General features: G+C 44.8%; 1 protein-coding gene across 1 annotated transcript; it reads left to right on the top strand.

Annotated features, from left to right (window-relative positions):
• Window positions 1–17,776: 17,776 nt before the first annotated feature.
• On the top strand, window positions 17,777–22,607 carry LOC132211533 (uncharacterized). The gene is made up of 2 exons (XM_059656175.1): window positions 17,777–21,026; window positions 22,472–22,607. Exon 1 carries the CDS (start codon window positions 17,804–17,806, stop codon window positions 20,996–20,998), a length of 3,195 nt encoding a protein of 1,064 aa, XP_059512158.1. The 5' UTR covers window positions 17,777–17,803; the 3' UTR covers window positions 20,999–21,026; window positions 22,472–22,607.
• The last annotated feature ends 582 nt before the right edge of the window (window positions 22,608–23,189 follow it).

The following is a 23,189-nucleotide window of genomic DNA, read 5'->3' as shown; positions in this document are numbered from 1 at the left end:
CTTTCTGAAACATCCCCAAACATTGCAGTACTTTAAACTCGTTTGTACTATGGCTGATCACATAGCATGTGGTACAATACTGAGACATTGTCGAAAATCCCCTCCAAGAAGAAGAACTTTCCCACCAAATGCAACATTCAAATTCATAATTTCTCTTAGTAATTTATCTATTGCGTTTATAGCATGACTGGATGCCATGGTGCATTCATCAATAATGAGAAGTTGGGCCTTTTTAATAGTTTTAGCAACTTTGCTCTTTATATCGAGTCTAGAAATTGAAGTTTCATTTAATGGAATTGGTAATTTATATTGGGAATGAAAGGTTCTTCCACCAAGAAGTAAATTTGCAGCAATTCCTGTAGATGCTGTGGGTAAAACAGTACCACCAGGACCTCTAATATAATGTGTTAAAACTTTATACAGATGTGTTTTTCCACTACCACCTGGACCATCCAAGGAAAAACATTTGGGGTGTACAGTTTGATCTCGATGGCTGCAGTTATAGTCTGAAAGGCTGCCAACTGTTCATCATTCAGAGAATTTATCAAAACCTCTGCCCTTTGTTGCTCATACAATTTATCACATGCATTTGAATTCGTTAATAAAGGATAGTCTGGAAGTTTGAAATGTGAACATTTCATTCCATGCAATGTGAATACCTCCTGAATTTCGTTAAGGGCATGCGTTTCACAGTTTGCACAGGCACCTTCTCTTCGGTGTAATTTCCAACAGAAATATTCAATAAAAGTAGATTTATTCTCATCCCATAATTTGTCTGCAGCAGAAGGATATCCAAACACACAAATATATGCAAAAAGTTGTTCTAGTTGTTTGGGCATATTAAGGATGATTGCATCGTCAATCGTATCTTTCCAGATAGTAACATCAAGTAATAATCCCCAGTGGTTAGCAGCTTCACAAAATGTATCATAAGTGACACCTCCTACAGTTCGCAGATCCTCAAAACTTACCACACCTTTTACATGCAGAAGCAAAAGTCTAAGGTAATATCGTTCTGGTTCTCTAAAGCTCACAGTGAACAGTCTACCTAATACTTTATTCCCACCCTTTTGGCATTTTTCCACAAAGAATTAGTAAACACATAATGCTGTGGAATCTCCCAATAATAATAATTACGTGCATTAGAGTCTTCTCTATTCAATAAGAACAAAGCCATCAAAGTTGAGTTATGCCTTTTAGCCCTATCTGAAACTTCAGCAAAATCATCTGCATGAATATATAAATTCTGATCATTTGGCAAATGAATAGCTAATCTTGTGATTACATGAGATTGGTCATGCATTCGCATTCCAAAAAGTCTCCAAACAGCCTCAGGAGGGCTCACATACCTGGAGTCACTGAAGTCCTGTACTTCATCATGATTGATAATATTTTTTTCAGAAATTTGAATATTTGCACAGTCATGCCCTTTATAGATGTATTTAAATAGATATTTGACACTTCTGATTGATGCACAGACTTCAACATTTATATGACAGTTATATTTGAGGCACGAATACGGGTTATAAGGGACAATCCAAGTATTATCAACAATTTTATTTCCAATAGAAATGGTGCTACCAGATCTTCATTTGTCTTTGGGATATCCATCTATATTTCCAATGGTCACATTTTGAAATTCTTTCGGATATCCCTTTGAACATTTTCCATTTTCCATACATGGACTACTGGGATTTTGCATTCCACATGGTCCATGTACCATATTTGATTTTATAATTTGAAAAAGTCTAGGACACTGGTTCTCATCTGGAATTTCTGCCTTAACTATACGGTCAATGTCATCTTCTGAACGTAATTTGGACTCATTATCTAATATCAATAATATGTGAGTGTGAGGCAGTCTGCATTTCTGAAATTCAATGAAATGAATCTTAGCTATTATTTTGCCAAATAAGTGGAATTTACATATATCATTTAAAAGAGCGTTCAGCTTAATATTAAAACTCTGCCTACCAAGTCAGGTCTGTTTTCAACTTTTTGCCAACATTGTAAATTGTTTGTAAAATCTGCCCATTTGGGTTTACATGTCATGGTTATGAATTAATCGGGCTTGCCATACTTCGTTACAATTGCCATAGCATCCTGATATTGCTGCTGCATATTTCTGGGACTACCCTCAAAAGATGATGGAAGTATTATCATTTTACCAATCGGCACATTGTCATTTTCAGATCTAGATTTGAGATAATCCATCAAACCACTATATTTTTCAACTCTCAACTTAGATCTGTTTGCTTTATTGAAATTTATCTGATTGGCCTCCATTTTTGTATAAGAATCCACAATAAACTGCTGAGTTAATTTTCCTGCATTTAAAATAGGATTGAACATGTCCTGCACAGAGAGATGAAATCCATAATACTGCATTTGTGTGACTCGTGTCCTTATATTTTGTCTAGTATTATTTTTGATTACATTGTTGTCTCTGAGTCTCAATGCAATATCTGTTCCCCAGCCTTTTTCACCATGTGGAAAAAGAATAGGATACATCATTGCATCTAATGTAGAAAACAGGATATTGATTTGTTTCATTTTTGTGGCATTTGGATTATTGGGATCTGGTTTACAATGAATGAGCAAGTCCCTTTCAAAAGGAGGTTCTCCATCTTTGTTTCTGAATATGACAGCAACTTTGGTTACACGGGGAGAATTATATCTACCTGGGTCACTGTTGCGATCATATTTAATTGCCACTGTTACCTCTGTGGGAGCAGTACCTTTTGCTGCTGCTTCAGATTGGGCTTCCTTTTCTACCTCATGTAGCATCTTGTACGATTTTGTTAATTCATTGATTTCATGCATGAGGTTGTTGATGTTGATCATGAGTCTTTCTGAGCAGCCCTGGTTTTCTGGCATTGCTAATCTTTTACTTGTAGCTTCAGCTGTATCCAAAATATAGAGCTCAGCACACTTCTGAGAAAAACCATCCAAAGGATGTAAAGTTCCAGTACAGTGATAAACTTGCCCGTGTATTCTAAAACAGTATGGCCCATATCCTGATGGCGATGAAATATTTGCACCCATGGAAGCAAAAACAAAAGAACTATTGACAGAACAAATATTTTCCATGAAATTTTTACTGTCAGAATCTTCGTTTGTCATTAATCTTTTTAAATATGACAGGTAATCTGGAAAATGTATATCATTTGGACAGACTTTCCCTTTGCTACAACATCGAGTAAATTTCCCATCGGATGGTTTTTCATCTGAGAAATTTAGGGATAGGCAAAATTCACATCGAACAGTCATTCCACCACAGCTATGTTCAAGAATTGCATCGTCATGTACTCCATTTTCACTGAAAAGGGAGTTCCTACCGGTATTGGTAGTACTTGCTGTTGACTGTTCTCTAGACATATTCTGTCGTCGCCACCGCCTTCTTTCAACTTCAAAGGCACGTTTGTCTTTAGACATTTTCTGTTGAAGATGCCTCTGTTTTTCAGCTTTAGAGCGACGTTTTTCCAGTAGCTGCTCTTCTGATACATTCTGTTGCAGACGCCGCCTTCTTTCAAGATCAGACGTCAATGAAAGAAAAATACCACGTGATCTCACTCATTCATGGATAATAGAGACCATTATAAACTTTTTTTTTTTAAATATATTTTATTGATTTTTTACAGAGAGGAAGGGAGAGAGATAGAGAGTTAGAAACATCGATGAGAGAGAAACATCGATCAGCTGCCTCCTGCACATCTCCCACTGGGGATGTGCCCGCAACCCAGGTACATGCCCTTGACCGGAATCGAACCTGGGACCCCTCAGTCCGCAGGCCGACGCTCTATCCACTGAGCCAAACCGGTTTCGGCCCATTATAAACTTTTGAACAATAATAGATACAGAGGCAGAGCTGCTTCAGACCAATTGTCAAACTGCAGCGGGAAGGCCGGGGAGGGTTGGGGGGCAGGAGGGAGGGGGTAAGAGATCAACCAAAGGACTTGTATGCATGCATATAAGCATAACCAATGGACATAAGACACTGGGGGATAGGGGAGGCTAGAGGACTGTCAAGGGCAGGGGGAAAAAATGGACACATATGTAATACCCTTTGTAATACTTTAAGCAATAAAAAAAAATACTATTACACTACAAAAAAAAAAATCAGACACATGTTGCTCCGCAGACATTTTCTGTCGATAACCCCGACACCTTCCGGCTGCAGAGCTACCTTGTATCAACTGTTTTTCTTTGGACATAGTCCTACCTGTCTACTAACACGGTCTGAGATACAGGTGAATGAGAGTCTTGCCTGTCAGGCCACTGAGAACTGTGTGACTAACGGCTGATTCTGGATGATTCTGTCGGGGTGGGACTTCCTCCTCCCTGCTGTCAGTTTCCAAAACTGTCATGCGGAAGCTGGCATGACAGAAGAGCCACGCTGTCCCTGCCGCCTGGGTCTAAAGTCTGAGGGCCGTTGTGGGCGGAGCCGGTGGCAGATTGGTGCATTAGCACCCACCAACCCGGGATCCCCATGGGAAGGCTGTTTGTGGGCACAGCCAGTGGCTGATCAGTGCATTAGGCCATTTGTGGGAGCTGCTGGTGGCTGATCGGTGCATTACTGCCTGCAAGCCACGGATCCCTGTGGGAGGGCTGTTTGTGGGCGTGGCCATTGGTGGATCAGTGCATTAGCACCTGCCAACCCAGGATCCCCACAGGAAGGCTGTTTGTGGGTGCAGCTGGTGGCTGATCCATGCATTAGCACCTGCCAACCAGGGATCCCCGCGGGAGGGCCGTTTGTGGGCATATCTGGTGGCGGATCGCTGTGGTCCGGCCGGCCAGCCCTGGGTCAGGTTTCATACAGGTTGCCTGCCGTCCTGGTCACAGATAGCAGGCTCAGATGGCAGGGGGGCAGGCGGGATGGTACTGTCCTGCCCTGCCTGTAGTATGCAAATTAGCCGCCATCTTTCTTGGTGGTTAACCGCCAACTTGGTTGGTAGTTAATTTGCATATTGCTCTGATTAGCCAATGGGGAGCATGTCGGAGGTATAGTTAATTACCATGTTTGTCTATTATTAGATAGGATAGTGGGAGGGAAGAAAGAAAGACAAAGGGAGAGAAAGAAACATTGATGTGAGAAAGACATATTGACTGATTGCTTACTGCGCAAGCTCCAAGTGGGTCCAGGGATTGACCTGCAATCCAGGTGCCTGCCCTTGACCAGGAATCAAACCCATGACCCTTTGGTTCAAGCATGGGTCAACTCTCTACCACTCAGTCACACCAGCCAGGGCCACTTTTTAACATTGTGAGTAACAAATTAAAGCTGATTATTGCCATGTAACTATGATACCTGCTATAAACATAGTGACTTCATTGACTATCCTACTAATCAATAACCTACATAAAAAGTAAGTGAGTCTCGATAAAGTATGGTTCATTTCAGGGGCACAAGGATGGTTCAATACATGATATTACATTGATATGTAATATCAATCTATGTAATACACAATATTAACAAAATAAAAGATCAAATCATACAAGCATATCAATAAATGCAGACAACACATTAGATAAGGTACAACATCTATTTATGATTAAAACATTTAATATAATGGGTATAGAAGGACAGTACCTCAACATAATAAAGGTCATATATGATAAACCCTCAGCTAATATCATATTCAGTGATAAAAAAAAAAAGCTAATTTTTTTTCTTTAACATCAAGAACAAGACAAGGATACCAACTCTTACCACCTTTACTCAACATAGCACTGGAAGTCTTTGCCAGAGCAAACAGGCAAGAGACATAAATAAAAGGCATCCAAACTGGGAATGAAGAAGTATAATTGTCATGCTTTGCAGATAACATGATTATTTACATAAAAAACCCTAAACTCCATCAAAAACTATTAGAAACAACAAACAAATACAGTAAAGTTGCAGGACATAAAATAACTGTACAAAAATACATTGCATTCCTATATACTAATGATGAAATTTCAAGAAAAGAAATAGAAAAAATTGCTTTTGCAATTGCAACAAAAAGAATAGAATACCTTGGAATAAACTTAACAAAGGATGTGAAGGCCCATACATCAGAAACTACAAAGCATTATTAAAAGAGGTTGAAAAAGACACAATGAGATGGAAAGATATTCTGTGTTCATGGATTCGAAGAACCAACATCGTTAAAATGGTCATATTACCCAAAGAAATATATAGATTTAATGAATTCCCCATAAAAATCCCAATGACATTAAAAAAAATAGAGCAAAACCTCATCTTATCTGTATGGAACCCCAAAAGATCCTGAATAGCCAAAGCAATCATAAAAAAAGAAAAAGCTGAGGTATCACACTATCAGACTTCACATTATACTATAAAGTGATAGTAATCAAAACCACACAGTATTGACAGAAAAACAGACACACATACCAATAGAACAGAATTGAAAGCACCAACAGAAATCTGTATGCATATGGGCAAATAATTTTCAACAAAAGGAGCCAAACACATACCATAGAGAAAAGAAAGCCTCTTCAAAAAATGGTGATTGGAAAATAGGAAAGCCATGTGCAAAGGAATGAAAGTACATACTGTGAGCATATATACAAAAACTAGAGGCCCGGTGTACAAAATTCATGCATGGGGCGGCGGGGGCAGGGGGAGGGTGTCCCCTCAGCTCAGCCTGCACCCTCTCCAATCCAGGACCCCTCAGGGGATGTCTGACTTTCAGTTTAGTCCCAATCCCAGGGATCGGGCCTAAACCAGCAGTGGACATCCTCTCGCAATCCTGGACTGCTAGCTCCTAATCGCTCACCTGCCTGCCTGCCTGGTCACCCCTAACTGCCCCCCCCCCGGCCTAATCACCCCTCACTGCCTCTGCGTGCCGGCCTGATTGACCCTAACTGTCCCTCTTGCTGGCCTGGCCGCCCCTAACTGCTCCCCTGCCAGCCTAGACACCTCCAACTGCCACCTCTGCTGGTCTGGTCACCCCCAACTGTGCCCCCCACTGGCCTGGTCACCCCACTCAGCCTGCTGTTCAGTCGTTTGGTCATCCCTCACTAACCCCCCTGCCACCTGGTCATAGGCAGCCATCTTTGTGAGGGTGTAAGGGTTAATTTGCATATTACTTCTTTATTATATAGGATTAACTCAAAATGAATTAAAGACCTAAATATAAAACCTGAAACAATATAATACATAGGATAAAATATAGGTACTAAATTATGGAACTTAGTCTTAGAGAGGATTTTATGAATTTGATCCTAAAGGCAAAGGAAGTAAAGGCAAAAATAAATGAATGGAACTATGTCAAACTAAAAAGCTTCTGCACAGTAAAAGAAATTGACAACAAAATAAAAAGGCAACCAACTGAATACGATAAAAATTTTTCAAACATCTTTGACCAGGGGCTAATATCTGAAGTATACAAAGAACTCATACAACTCAACACCAAAAACAATCAAACTATCCAATTTAAAAATGGGCAGAGGACTTGAACACTTTTTATAAGAAGACATATAAATGGCCAAAATATAAATGAAAAGATGCTCAACTTAATTAGTAGGGAAATGCAAATCAAAGCTACAATGCCACCTCACATCTGTTAGAATGGCTAATATCAACAAGACAAACTGCTAGTGTTGGAGAGGTTGTGTAGCAAAAGGAACCTCATTCACTACTGGTGGGAATGTAAACTGGTACAGCCACAATGGAAAACAATATGGAGGCTTCTTAAATTAGGAATAGAGTTACTATATGACCCAGCAACTCCTCTTCTGGTATCTACCTGAATAACTTGGAAACATTTATTTGCAAATATATATGCACCCCTATGTTCATTGCAACATCATTCATGGTGGCCAAAACATGGAAACAACTAAAATGTCCCTCAATAGATGATTGGATAAAGAAGATGTGGTACATATATACAATGGAATACTATTCACCCATAAGAAAAGATAAAACACTGTTATTTGTGACAACATAAATGGATCTTGAGAATATCATGCTAAGCAAAAAAGATAGAAAAAGTCAAGAAATATATGATTCATATCTATATATATAAAACCCTAAGCGACTCGTCGACCAGACAACCAGACAACCAGATGACTGGCCAGTCGCTATAATGTTCACTGACCACCAGGGGACAGATGATCAATGCAGGAGCTGCCCCCTGGTGGTCATTGCGCTCCCACAGTGGGAGCGCTGCTCAGCTGACCAACAGGCACCAAAAGCCGGGCTCATGAACAGAAGCGCAGCTGTGGTGGTGCAGCTTCTCCTGCCTTCGCAGCAATGCTACCAAGTGAGCTGCAGTGGTGGGCACAGCGGGGTTGGGATGAGCCCGAGTGACACAGTGCCAGCCCAGGTTTGGGATCCTCCCCGGCCACCTGCTGCCATCCCTCAGGGGATGTCAGACTGCCAATTTTGGTCTGATCCCTACAGGCCTGGCCTGCAGGGATCTGGCTGAAACCGACAGTCTGACCTCTCCCAAGGGGTCCCAGATTGTGAGAGGGCACAGACCAGGCTGAGGGGACCCACTGGTGCAGTAATCCAAGCATGAGGCCTCCAGTATGGAATACAAAACTGTAAGCAACATAGGAACAAAAACCCATAGACACAGATAACAGTATAATGCTTCCAGAGAGAAAGGGATGGGGGGAGGGTAGTAAAGAGTAAACGGGGGTTAAATATATGATTATGAAAGAAGATTTGACTTTGGGTGGAGGACACCCAATGCAGTGTAAAGATGATGTATCATAGAATTGTATACTTAAAACCTATATAATTTTATTAACCAACATCACCCCAGTCAATTTATTTTAATAACTAGATAAAAATAACATGAGTCTAGTTAAATAATTAATTTGTACATTTACTAGTAGACATAGCCTGCAGATCTTGACTGCAGTTTTAGGACCAATCAAGTCTAAATATCTCCTAAACCTTAATAGTATGTTACTATTATCTTCTTATTAAAATTGGATTGAAACAATACAATCCTAGGCCCATGAGAGAAGACAGACAACTAAAACTACACATTTTGCCCCAGATTTCTGTTTTCTACTATATTCATGACTCATAAAAACTATATTTTTACTAGTACACGTTTTATAGACAAAGTAGAATGATGGGTCTTAAAGAGTTACTCATCTAAGTGACAGTTTTTTCTCCTCTGTTTTCAGTCAATGAAATATTCGCTGATCCTGTTCTGGACCTCCTACTCCACAAGAAGTAACAGACACCCTCTTCTCACGACTTTCCTAGGTTTGCATCTAGTGATGAAACATAGTACTAAACACATATTATATTTACAAAAGGTGGTGTAAAACTTAGCTTTAAAGTCACCAATTAAAATTTACAGCAGAGTATGCCCTTTACCTTCCTTCCTTATTTAATGCCTACCTTAAATGTTTTATATGTTCCAGAGTGCCACCTGGATGCATGTAACACTCAGAGTGGGGAAAGAAGAAGGGAAGTAAAGGAAAACCTTGGATAAACTGACAAGTCAGAAGATCAGTGAGTTGTATGTAATTTTAAGTTCCCCATCCCCACTAGGTCTTTAATGAGGTAAGCTGTATTTCTTCTTTATTAATACTTTTATCACTAAATATTTGCCAAATGACTTCTTCTCTAGAGAGGACAGGACTCACTGTAAAAAAAATCAGTGCTTGCCTGGAAATGAGTGAAGAGCTCCATTTAACCATTTACAACTACATATCCATATTGTTCCATAATGTTAATTATTATGGCGTAAATTTCTGATATAAGTAACTTAAAGAAATTTAAAGTACATATGGGTTTTAATGTGATTTTTAGATAGGCTGTGATGTAATTAGAAATGTAGAATTTTAAGAATAAAAGTGGGATTTTACATGTAATTTGTTTGAAAAAGCTATTTGATTTGAAAATAAATAGAAAAGCAGTGTTTAAGGTGATATGCTATATGAGTAGAATAAAAATACCAGGTATGTTCTTTGAACTTTTGACTTAAAACATAATGGGTCTTTTATTTATTTCATCTTATTTAAAACTATTTTTTAAAGTATATTTTATTGATTTTTTACAGAGAGGAAGGGAGAGGGACAGAGAGTTTGGAACATTGATGAGAGAGAAACATTGATCAGGTGCCTCCTGCATACCCCCTACTGGGGACGTGCCAGCAACCAAGGTACATGCCCTTGACCAGAATTGAACCTGAAACCCTTCAGTCCGCAGGCCAATGCTCTAATCCACTGAACCAAACTGGTTAGGGCCTTATTTAAAACTATTAATTGAGTACTGTGCTATTGCTGAAGTAAAAAATGAATTAGATATACTCTGCTTACAAAGACACTAATACAGATACATACATTACAATTTGGTATGAGTGAAATTGCTGGGGTCCAGCGCCAGAAGGTCCAGGGGTCCCCAAAGGTGTGGACAGAGTCGGCGAAGAAGGAATGACACGGAGACAGCGTTCAGTTGATCAGCAGCCTAGCCAGGATCTCTAGCCAGGATCTCCAGCCAAGTTCTGTTCAGGATCTCCAGCGAAGTTCTGGTTAGGATCTCCAGCCAGGTTCTGTGTCCATGTTCTCTTGCTAGGTTCTGTCTCTAGGTTCTGTTGCTAGTTTCTGTCCAGGATCTTTTGCCATGTTCTCTCCAGCGAAGTTCTTCTGTCTCTAGGTTCTGTGTAGGTTCTGTGTCTAGGTTCTGTGTAGGTTCCTGTGTCTAGGTTCTGTGTGTAGGTGCTGTGTGTAGCTTCTGTCTCTAGGTTCTGTGTGTCCTGTTGTCTTGTTGCATCTGTATTTATACCAGTTGATTCCAATCCTATCAATCTCTATTCCAAAGGTTAGGGTGTTTCTTATCTCCATTCCAGGGAGTAAAGATTATGCAGCTTAAGCATGATTGTTCGTAGTTAAAGTGATTAATTACCCGCCTGGCACTTAGTTAAGGGGTTTTATTCCCTCCCTAACTTCAGGGGAAAATCCCTACCTGGGGAAACAACCTTTCTCAGAGAGGTGACCTTGGTTAAAACACATAGTGCCAAGAAAGTGAGCAAACATATTAAGAACAGTATGCCATATATGCCAGGTCCCTTGAAACAGCAAGGATGGACTGGCTCCTGGCATGAAATTAACAAGTTACTTAGGAAAGGGCAAAGCTAATTTGATAGGTAACCCAAGGGAGATTTCTCCAATGATGTGATATTGAAGAAATATGGGGGCTAATGTCTGTACATAGAATATTTCTAAGGGAAGAAGTGAAGGGAAAAACATTGCAGTCCTAGAGGAAGTGGATCTTAGAGTGATCGTTAACAAACTGTGACAGTTTATGCCTAGATGATGATGATATGATGCTGATAACTATGAGAGTTAATGTTTATTGATAAATTCCTATATGGCAGACACAGCTCAAAGCATTTTATATGTATTATCTGTTTTTAATCCTCACAATACCTGTGCAATGTAGATTCTTGTATCAGTTTCCTATTGTGTTCTAGCCCAAAACTTGGTGGATTAAACCAACAACCATTTGTTTATCTCTTGATTCTTTGTAGGAGGGCAATTCAAAATAGAATCCACTCAGTTATTCTTCTGATGTCACTTATGAATCTGTGGTCAGATGTTGAGTCATTTGAGGGCTGGCTGGTTTAGAATGGTCTTAGCTGTATTATTTTTTTGGCTCTAGTTGGTATCTCACTTCAGCCCAAGCTCCTTCACATAGCAGCTGGGAAAGTTTCTAAGCGGTATCTGGTCCACACACAATATTCTTAAAGTATAGGTTCTGAACAAGCACATGACCCTTTCTGCTGCTTTTCTAATGCCCAAAGCATTTCATAAGTTACAAGGATAGCCCTGATTCAAAGGGAGGGAGGTAGATCCACTTCTGATGGGAAGAGTTGTAAAGTCACATTATACAGGTGCATAGTTCCAGGAGGAGAATAGGGACCATTTTTATAAATAACCTTCCATAGTACTGTTAGCATGTCCCCTTAAAGATGAGGATATGGAGGCTGAAAATTGTTGTAATGTACCCCGCGAATCACAGAAGGACGCCTCAAGAAGTCAAATTAAAGAGTCACATTTATTGCAATCCGGGACTATGAGGGGTCATCCCCAAATCTCATAGCAATAAGATCGTGGCAAAACCAGACTTATATAGGCAAAAATCACAAAGGTATTGATTACATCCCAGGGTTTGGAATGTGGCACCTGGCTCACAAAAAAGCAAATTACAGAAGCAGAATTAAGCATGTTAATTACAGTTTCAGGTCTCGGGGTCACTGAATTGACAGAAATACATTATCTAGAGTCCTTAGGTAACCTGGGTTAAACTTAGGCATGTTATCTAAATTACAGTTTTGGGTCTCTGGATCACTGAGTTGATAGAAACACATTATCTAGAGCCCTCAGGTCTCCCGACAACTGAGTTGTCAGGACAATTTAGAGTAATTGTGCTGTCCTGGTCTCGGGACCACTGAGGCAGCTGGAACGCACCACCTGTGGCCACTAAAACAATTTAGGGTAATTGTGCTGTCCTGTTTCCCAGGTACAGTAGAATGTGCTCTCTAAGACCAGTATGATAACAATCAATGGGATAGTCATTCAATCGATAAGGCATTCAATAGAATGGGATGACTTATACAATTTAGAAAATCAAAGTAACTTTTATATTGTTAAGCCAAACAACAGGGTTAGAGTTAAACTACAGTTTCCACCTGAAATGGTTGCTACCATACTTCAAAATGAGAGACAAAATAAGTGAGCCATGATTTATGAGTTGCCTAATGCCATAACTGAGCTCTATTTTGTTAATATACATATTAACAAAAGCCTAGGTAGTCCTTGCACCCTCATGTGGCACCCTCACATTATCACAAGATGGCCACCACTGCTGGGGGTCTTTCTGCGGCTGCAAAGGTTCAGGAATCTGGAGAAGGACTGCGCATAAATTAATAAACTAGACATGAAATATAAACTTGGGAGGCCTGGGGGAGCCAGGAGAGACTCCACTTTCTAGTGAAGTGGGCTCTCTGAATCTCCAGACCCACAGCTTTTCATTTGCTGGAAAACACACAGGCCCTTTAGGAATGCAAACAGGTAAAGTTTGATAAACAGGAAAAGATTATCAGGTTAGGGGAAATGCCTGCAGCTGTTCCAGCAGCAGGTAATAATATATGCAGATTTTCAGCCCTGCTGAAGCCCCAGTATCCATCAGCCTTCTGATGAACTGTTTGCATAATTATAATCTGCTGGAATTTGCTTCCAGCACATCCCCCTTTTTTATTTAATAAATTTAACAAGAATGTATGCCATTTGCAGAGCTCGGATCCTTTTAAGATTTTTAAATTCAATGGAAAGGATTGAGTTCTTTCATGTCCCTTTAAATTGCTGCCAGGCATCAAAGGAATCAGTCTGCAGTAAGCTCCTTTCTAGGCCAACAGTTCTTTGAGTCCCCTTTCTAATCACTGTCCAACAGTTTTTTATGGGTTCCCTTCCCAATCTTCTTTGGCTTTGTCCAGGGCAACCTGCAGTGACGCACAGCTGCTGACTGCTAGCATAGCAAGGCACTTACTATCCCCCATCTCTTGACTGTTTCTCCACTCTCTCCTCAGTGTGTTGCTTGGGGCCACTGCCATCTGTGGCTGGAGTAGTCTGGTCAGTTCCTCTCTTGGATCCATTGTTGCAGAAATTCACATGGGCTTGGAAGAGTTTTCTGTAAATATATAAGCATATTCTCAACCAAATGTTAATAAAGAAATCCTTTCTATAAACTAGACTCGGGATTTTTTTCATTTTGCCCAAACCATTTTCCTTTGGCTTATTCTGACACCATGTGTGTCTTGCCATCAGCATTACAAGTGAAAAAAAAATTTAAAGTAAAAACTTAAGTAATTAAGGCTTGATGTAATTTACTTACAGGAGATTACTCCACTATCTCCCCTTTTTTGTTTTAAATAATATTAAGAGACTTTTGAAAACCCTGCAAAGCAGTTTTGATAGCTTTTTAATTCAATTCTTTGCACAGAAATATGGCTGCTTTGGATTCATTGATTGTTAAGCAGCTTTACTATGAGATGAACCATCAGTAAAAAATTAGTTAATGCTCCAAGAATAGGTTCCTGCCTAGTATAACTAAGTTCTCCCAAATATTCACTTATTTCAACTTGCCAATTTAAATCAGTCAGAAATAAGGCTTATTTTCTAATTTTACTTGTCCTTGGGTGTGGACAGTAAGTGACATTAATTAAATTTCTGCTATCAGTCTTAGAGTATATCTACATAAGCTTTGTTTAAGGAAACAAAATGCAAATAATTTTTTTTTTCTTTTTGAGCCCTAATACATTGACTTTTAATTACAGTTTTCCAGACATTTGAAGGAAACCTCCCTTTATTTCCTTCTAGAGTAATTTCTAGGCCACAAGGAGGAAGTTTCTTTTAAAAACATTCTTTCTTTCTTTTAAATGGAGCAACACACTTGGCTGCTTGTCAGCTGCTGGCTGATACTGCTGCCTAAATTTTAAGTGACTCTATTCCTACTTATGCTGACTTTATTAATGATTAGATTTAATGCTTAAATAATAACCTTTAGTTTACCCTATAAATATTAGCGGAAGAGATTTTAAAATTTCTCCTTTTTATAAAGCTTAAAATTTACTTTTAAACAGCATTCTTTTTGCTTAGTGCTCATTTGCATACACAGAGGGATTATGGGAGGACCCAGGAACTATTTCAGAGGACTTTACTAGAATCCATTTGTTTATAAAACATTTACTTCTCATATAACTGAAATTATTTGAGACCTTGATTATATTTTAAAAAGCTAATCTATTAAGTAATTAAAGTAGTCATCTCTATTGAAAAAGCAAACTTAGACATTTGACCTATGAAGTACATATGCCGCCCCATCCCCGCAGCCTATCTAAAAAACAGGCTTCCAGGGATTTTTGTCTTTAAGATTGCATTGCTGAATCCTAAGAAATATTTAGCAACTTTTTTCTTGCCCTCTCTGTCTGATGTTCGCTGGCACCCTGCCCCGGGGGCGAAAGGACCCCCTCCCTTTCTTGGGCCGGTGAGACGCTGACCTGTCCACACTGACGTCTGGAAACCACCCCACCCTGGTGAAAAATTCCTGCCGGACAAACGGCTCCCGGACAATGGCTAAACCGCAGGACAGACCGCAGGTTTCACCTGACCCTGGAAAGCCCCGACTTCCACCAGTTTCGGCCAGCAACAATTGCCTCAGAAAAGTATAAAACCTTGCCCCTGCCCAGGTTGGGCGCGGCTTCTCCGGCTCCCCTCTCTGAGCCAGTGAACCCGCCCGTGTGCTCCCAATAAAGCCTGTTTAATCTGGTCTCTGTTTGGACTCACGGTTTTTCCTTGCGGCGGGGTAAAACCTAAGATTTGGTGCCGAAACCCGGGAGTGGGTCTCAGACTCGGACGATCCTCGCCCCGGTCTCCTCTTACAACCTGGGAAGCAGTGGGCAGCGGCAGCTCGCCCTGGCTAACTCCCAGACTCTGAGGTGCCGGGTCCGAGTCGATTGGCCGGTCCGGCTCACTTCCCTGGTTTGCCGCCCCGGACCTCGGCCTGGACTTCCCCGGACTCCATCTCCAGTAAGTCACACCGGAAACCTCCCTCCCTTTCCTTCCAGCTCTCCGAGATCCGTCCGGAGCCTCTCGTCCTAAGTCGCGGCCGTGCCGAGAGAACTCCTCCGGGGCCACTGTCCGGTCTCTTTGAGGACAAAGGAGACGTCCTTGGTCCTCTTCAGACCCCAACCCAGAACCGGGACTCTGTACCAATCGGTGGGACGCCTCCCTTGGTGCTTTGTCTCCAATCTCGGGGAGCGGGAAACCCCTCAACTATGGGAGTCTCAGAGTCCAGGCTGGATCCTAAGACACCTCTAGGGTGTCTCCTTAAAAATTTTTCCAAATTGGGGTACACTCAGACACTCAAGGCCAAACACTTAATTTCTCTCTCACAACAACAATGGCCTCAATATCCTCTAGATAACCAGTCCCGCTGGCCCCCAACTGGCACCTTTGACTTTAATGTTCTAACAGACTTAGATAATTACTGCCGGCACACGGGCAAAGAGTCTGAGGTCCCCTACGTCCAGGCTTTTTGGGACATACGTTCCCGCCCCGACCTCTGTTCTCCCTGCTCAACCCGTCAGATACTCCTAGCCAGCAGCAACCCTCCTCTTCCCACTGCTCCGCCTTCTCCCAAAAAACCCGACCCACCTGCCGCCCCACCTCCCCCAAAGACCTCTGATTCAACCGATAACCCTGACCTCATTGACCTCCTCTCCTCTCCTCCTCCTTACCATTCCCCTGACCGAGCCGTTTGTCCCCTGACTTCTCCTGCCGTCCCCGAAACCCCCTCTGTCCCTTCTCCTCCCCGGGAATCCCCAGCTCAGGAACCTGAACCTCAACCGTCCTCGCTCTCCTCTCCGGTTGCCTCTCATACCCGCTCACATTCTTTAACCCCGGCCCCTCTTTGCCCCCTCCGAGAGGTAGCGGGGGCCGGCGAAGGTCTGGTCCGGGTTCATGTCCCCTTCTCACTCCAAGATCTCTCCCAAATTGAGAGACGCCTAGGATCGTTCTCGGCTGATCCGACCTCATATATAAAAGAATTTCGATACTTAACTCAGACATATGATTTAACCTGGCATGATGTACATGTCATCCTTTCATCCTCCCTCACCCCGGATGAGCGCGAACGTATCATCGCCGCGGCTCGACACCAGGCTGACCGGGACCATGAAGTAGATCCCACTGTCCCCATAGGAGAGCAGGCTCTTCCCTGGGAGGATCCTTTATGGAATTACCAGACCGGGCAAGGCTCTAACATCCCTAACCGTAACACCCTGCTAAGATACCTCCTCAGAGGGATGGATGCTGTCTCCAATAAAGTAGTAAACTATGATAAATTAAGAGAAATCACCCAACAAACTGATGAAAACCCTGCCCTTTTTCTTAACTGCCTTCAAGAAGCCCTCATAAAATTCACCCGTCTTGACCCTAGCTCCCCCAACAGGGCTACTGTCCTGGCCTCACACTTTATTTCCCAATCTGCTCCCGATATCAGAAGGAAACTCAAAAAGGTTGAGGAGGGCCCTGAAACCCCCATACAGGACCTGGTAAAAATGGCCTTTAAAGTCTTTAATGCCCGGGAGGAGACGGCAGAAGCCGCCCGACAGGAGCGGCTCCGTGAAAAGGTATCCCTTCAGACCCAGGCTCTGGTGGCGGCTCTGCGGCCGGCAGGGGAACCAGGTCTGTGCCAGCCCTCAAAGGGTGGGTTCCAATCCCCACCAGGGGTATGCTTCAAATGTGGTAAAGAAGGCCACTGGGCCAAGTCGTGCCCCCAGCCCCGGCCGCCAACAAAGCCCTGTCCTCTGTGCAAACGCTCTGGGCACTGGAAGTCGGACTGTCCGACCCTGGCTCGACCCTCTACATCTCCATGTGGGGGGCTTGAGAACCAGGTATACCCAGCAATGGAGCTCCTCGGGCTGGCGGACGAATGAAGTAGCCCTGGCTCCACGACTCCGGTAACCCTCGCTGAGCCCAGGGTAGTTCTCCAGGTAGCGGGTAAGTCTATCTCCTTTTTGGTAGACACGGGGGCTACCTACTCGGTCCTCCCCTCTCATTTGGGCCTTAGTGTTCCTTCCCAGATCTCAGTTACGGGGATAGACGGGTCCCCCTCAACCCCCAGGCAAACAATTCCTTTAGCCTGCCAGTTCCAAGACCGCCTTTTTTCGCACTCCTTCCTCATTATCCCAACTTGCCCTGTCCCCCTACTGGGGCCGGATATTTTAACTCCTCCTCGGACCACCCCCTCATAGCTGTTCTCCTGGACTATATGTCCGACGCCCCCTCCCCTCCTTCACACCCTCTTCTACCCGAAGTAAACCCTGGGGTCTGGAATATTGAAACTCCCTCTGTGGCCAGGCATCATACACCAGCCCTTGTAAAACGGAAAATTCCTCATTCCTATCCTAACCGCCCCCAGTTCCCCATCTCTCCCACTCACCGGATAGGACTTAGCCCCATAATCACCAAGCTAAAAACCCAGGGGCTCCTCATTCCCATCAACTCCCCCTGTAACTCCCCCATCCTCCCAGTTAAAAAACCCAACGGGCAGTATAGCCTGGTTCAGGACCTCCGCATAATCAATTCGGCTATAATCCCTATCTCTCCAGTCGTCCCCAACCCCTATACCCTCCTCTCACATATACCTCCCTCTACTACCCATTTCTCGGTCCTTGACCTCAAGGACGCCTTCTTCACTATCCCCCTACACCCGGACTCCTATTTCTTATTTGCCTTTACCTGGGAGGACCCCCTTACCAACTCGGCCCAGCAACTGACCTGGACAGTCCTACCCCAGGGATTTAGAGACAGTCCCCACCTCTTTGGCCAGGTTCTAGCAAAAGACCTCCGAAAATGCCAACTGAGACCCTCAACTCTCCTACAATATGTAGATGACCTTCTCCTGTGCTCACCTTCGCGTGACCAATGTCTCAAAGATACTACTACCCTTCTTAACTTTCTTTTTACTAAAGGGTACCGGGTCTCCATCAAGAAGGCCCAAATTGCTTCCCCCTCGGTCACGTACCTGGGATTGTCAATTACTCCCACCCAGCGGGCCATTACTCCAGACAGAATCCAGGCCCTCAAGGGGCTTCTCCCGCCCACTACGGCCGCAGAAATACAGTCCTTCCTTGGCCTGGCGGGATTCTTCAGACAATGGATCCCTAACTTTGCCCTCCTAGCCAGGCCGCTGTACCAAGCAGCCAAAGAGACATCAGCAGGCCCACTTACCTCTCCGGAGGAAGTAAAAAGGGCCTTCAATAAACTCCTAAAAACCCTCATAGAGGCCCCGGCTCTGGCACTACCTAACCCTAACCGCCCTTTTTACTTATACACTGATGAAAGACAACATCTGGCGGTAGGAGTCCTGGCCCAATCGGTGGGAAAGACCCTGGTTCCAATAGCCTACCTTTCCAAGCAGATCGACCCCACGGTCAGAGGATGGCAACCATGCCTCCGTGCCCTGGCTGCGGCCGCCGAGCTGACCACTGAGGCTCTAAAAATTAACCTTCACCAACCCCTAAAAGTCTTCTCTCCACATCGCCTCTCGGATCTCCTATCACACCAGGCCTTGGCACACCTTGGACCCTCTCGGGTCCAACTCTTCCATCTCCTCTTAGAAAACCCAACTATTACTCTCGCTAGTTGTCCTGCTCTTAACCCTGCAACCCTCCTCCCTACTCCAGGAGAGGAGGGACCTTTTCATTCCTGTCCAGAAGTCCTCGAGGCCTGTCGCTCCCCCAGGGCTGACCTCACAGATCATCCCTTACCAAATCCACAGCACACCCTATTTGTTGATGGCAGCTCAACTATAGACCCTTCCGGGATCAGACGGGCGGCCTATGCCATAGTCTGTGACAAAACTGTCTTAGAGGCGGGACCCCTCCCTCCAGGAACTACCTCCCAACAAGCAGAGTTGGTAGCTCTGACCAGAGCTCTGACATGGGCCAAAGGAAAGGAAGTCAACATCTACACAGATTCCAAGTATTCCTTCCTTATAGCCCATTCCCACTGTATGACATGGAAGGAAAGGGGATTCCTAACCACCAAAGGCACCCCAGTTTTAAACGGCCAGTTAATTGCCAAACTTCTGGAGGCCATCCAATTGCCTTCCAAAATAGCCATCATCCACTGCAGAGGCCACCAGCCACCCAATACTCCGGTAGCCATAGGAAATGCCATGGCTGATCGCGCTGCCAGGTCATTTACAACGACAGCCTCTCCCCAGCCCGTCCAGCATGTCTGCTTTCTCTCTCGCACATACAAACCCCAATATTCTAAAAGCGAGCTTAATACCCATCAAGACTCCCCTGACATCCAGGTCAGGGACGGCTGGGCGTTTCATAACGGGCTCTTACTCCTCCCGGGGTCACAAAAACACCAGATAATCTCAGATATCCATAACTCCCTCCACATAGGCCCGGCGGCCCTTCACCATTTTCTCTCCCCTATTTTTCATCCCTCGGGGCTACGCAGTACCATCGATGAGGTCCACGCCTCCTGCTCAGTCTGTTCCCGCACAAACAGCCAGGGGGCCTGCCACGTCCGGCAGACGCTTCACCAAATGCGAGGGCACCTGCCTGGACAAGACTGGCAGGTTGACTTCACACACATGCCTAGACACAAAAATCTAAAATACCTCCTGACCATGGTTGATACTTTTTCAGGATGGATTGAGGCTTTCCCCTCGCCTTCAGAGACAGCGGAAGTGGTGTCCAGCCACCTCATCAGGGACATCATTCCTAGTTTTGGCCTCCCTACGTCCCTCCAATCGGATAACGGACCTGCTTTCATCTCTAAGGTCACAGAGGCCGTTTCTTCCTCTCTAGGAATCTCCTGGAAACTTCACTCTGCCTATCACCCTCAGTCATCAGGTAAGGTAGAAAGGGCTAATGGCCTAATAAAGGAACAGTTAACTAAACTTAGCCTCGAGCTTCACCTCTCATGGCCCGAGCTCCTCCCACGGGCCCTAGCCAGACTAAGAGCCTCCCCAAGGGGACCCTCACACCTCAGCCCCTTTGAACTCTTGTATGGACGCCCCTTCCTGCTCTCCTCACCCCCACCTCCATCTACATCTCCACTGGCCTCCTATCTTCCCTATCTCTCTCTACTAAGAGACCTCCTTAGGGAACACGCCAACTCTGCCCTCCCTGAACCTACCCCGGGAGATCAGGCCCCAATCTCCCTCGCTCCGGGAGACCAGGTACTAATCAAATCTCTCTCCCCCAAACCACTCACTCCCCGGTGGGAGGGCCCATACACTGTCATCTTAACCACACCTTCGGCGGTTAAGGTCCTCAGCATCACCTCCTGGATTCACCGTTCCTGCCTGAAGAAACCCAGCTCGGCTCCCTCCCCCTACGATGGCCACCCAACAGGATGGAGGGCCACGCCTACCGGGCCTCTTACCCTGCGCTTCACTCGCAATCCTGCTTCTCCACCTTCCCGGAGCCCCCAGCCATAACACCCCGAAGGGCTTCTGGTCCTTTCAGGTAAAACGAACCTGGGGGGACGAAGGGGTTATCAACTCGACCACCTGGGATGGTAAGTCATCACAAGTCACCCTATATTTTGATGCCTGCGCTGCTATGGCACCAGGGTGGTCGAGCTGTGGAGGGTGGTTCCAGACATATGCCACTAATCACAAGTATCTCTGCATGAAATATAGGCAGCGAGGGGACTGTGACAACGTAGGGGAATTTTATTGTCCCTACTGGCAATGCCCCCACTACCATTCTGGGTCCCTGACTAGCCCGTTAGTCAATCTCAGAGCACCCTCTGGCTGTAATACAGACAATTGTAAACCTGTCAGCTTTACTATTAAAGACCCAGGTGACCCCCGCTGGAACCAGGCTCAGCCAGCAGTAATCAGGATCGACGGTCAAGGGCGCGACCTGGGAGGCATTATTCTTTTTGTCAAAACGTTCATAAATCCTCGTCCTGTTCTACCTGCTATACAGAATGTTCTCTCCCGCCCCACAGCAAAACCTTCCCCTCTGCCTGCCCTAATAAACACCACCTTCCACCTCCTCTCCAACCTGAACCCCTCCTTCTCGACCTCGTGCTGGATATGCCTGTCCCTGACCCGAACTCTGGTTTCCGCAACCCCCCTCCCTAACACACTCATAAACAACCTTACTTTCGCCCCAGGCAGGCTTCAATGCACACTGTACAATATATGCCTCTTTGGCACCGAAGACATGACTTGCCTTGTCAACCATACCCAAAAATTGACAACCATACCATGCACCTCTAATACCTCGCTTCCCCCTGAAAATTTTTGCCCTCCACCGGGGATCTTCATCCTCTGCGGAACAACGGCCTATACATGTGTCCCCGAGAACCTTGAACAAGCCCCCTGTCTCTATGTCTTCCTGACACCAAATCTCTCTGTTAGAACTGAAGGCGAGCTAGAATCATCTCTCGCCCCGGCCTTTCCTCATTCCAGGCAAGAGAGAGCAGCGCTTGTTCCCCTTCTTGTGGGGACAGGGGTCCTAACAGCCGTGGGAACCGGGGTCGGAGGGATTTCTTCCTCAGTACACTTCTATCACAAGCTCTCCACAGAATTCTCTGAAGACATAGCTCTCATAAGTGACTCCATTGAATCCTTACAAAGGCAGATAGACTCGCTGGCAGCTGTGGCTCTGCAAAACCGCAGGGCCCTTGATCTCCTCACCGCCGAGAAGGGAGGTACATGTATTTTCCTCGGGGAAGAATGCTGTTATTTTGTCAATGAATCAGGAATAATAAAGGACCATATAAAAACACTAAGGGACAGAATTAGTCAGAGGCGGAGGGAGGAAGCTGGAGGGATGGCATTCTTCAGCTCCCTAGCTCCCTGGCTCCTCCCTCTCCTGGGGCCGCTAACATCCCTACTCCTAATCCTTCTCTTTGGCCCATGCCTCATAAAATGTCTTACTAGCTTCCTCCAAAACAGAATACAAGCCCTCACGAATGCGAAGGTTGGAGAACTGTACCTAGCCCTCAACGCGGAGGCTCTCTCAACCGGCCCTCATGCTGAAACACCCATGTCTGCAAGTAAACAGCCCCAGCCTACACATACATGCAGAAATGCTGTGTAACCTGTTTTCTTTTTTTTTCTCCCCCCCCCCCCCCCCGCATCTGCCTAGCAACACAGAACATTCGGAGACTCTCTATTCCCCCCGACACCCCTAGCCAGCAGGAAGCAGCCAGATGATCACGCCGTCCTCTTATCCCATCATAGAGAGTCCGGAATGTCTGGTGTTCGCTGGCACCCTGCCCCGGGGGCGAAAGGACCCCCTCCCTTTCTTGGGCCGGTGAGACGCTGACCTGTCCACACTGACGTCTGGAAACCACCCCACCCTGGTGAAAAATTCCTGCCGGACAAACGGCTCCCGGACAATGGCTAAACCGCAGGACAGACCGCAGGTTTCACCTGACCCTGGAAAGCCCCGACTTCCACCAGTTTCGGCCAGCAACAATTGCCTCAGAAAAGTATAAAACCTTGCCCCTGCCCAGGTTGGGCGCGGCTTCTCCGGCTCCCCTCTCTGAGCCAGTGAACCCGCCCGTGTGCTCCCAATAAAGCCTGTTTAATCTGGTCTCTGTTTGGACTCACGGTTTTTCCTTGCGGCGGCATAAAACCTAAGACTCTCCTAGAGGTTAAAACCCCCACA

This window comes from Myotis daubentonii, chromosome 1 (genome assembly GCF_963259705.1).
Source record: "Myotis daubentonii chromosome 1, mMyoDau2.1, whole genome shotgun sequence".
In the NCBI taxonomy this organism is placed as follows: domain Eukaryota; kingdom Metazoa; phylum Chordata; class Mammalia; order Chiroptera; family Vespertilionidae; genus Myotis; species Myotis daubentonii.
This window is presented reverse-complemented; position numbering and strand designations above follow the sequence as displayed.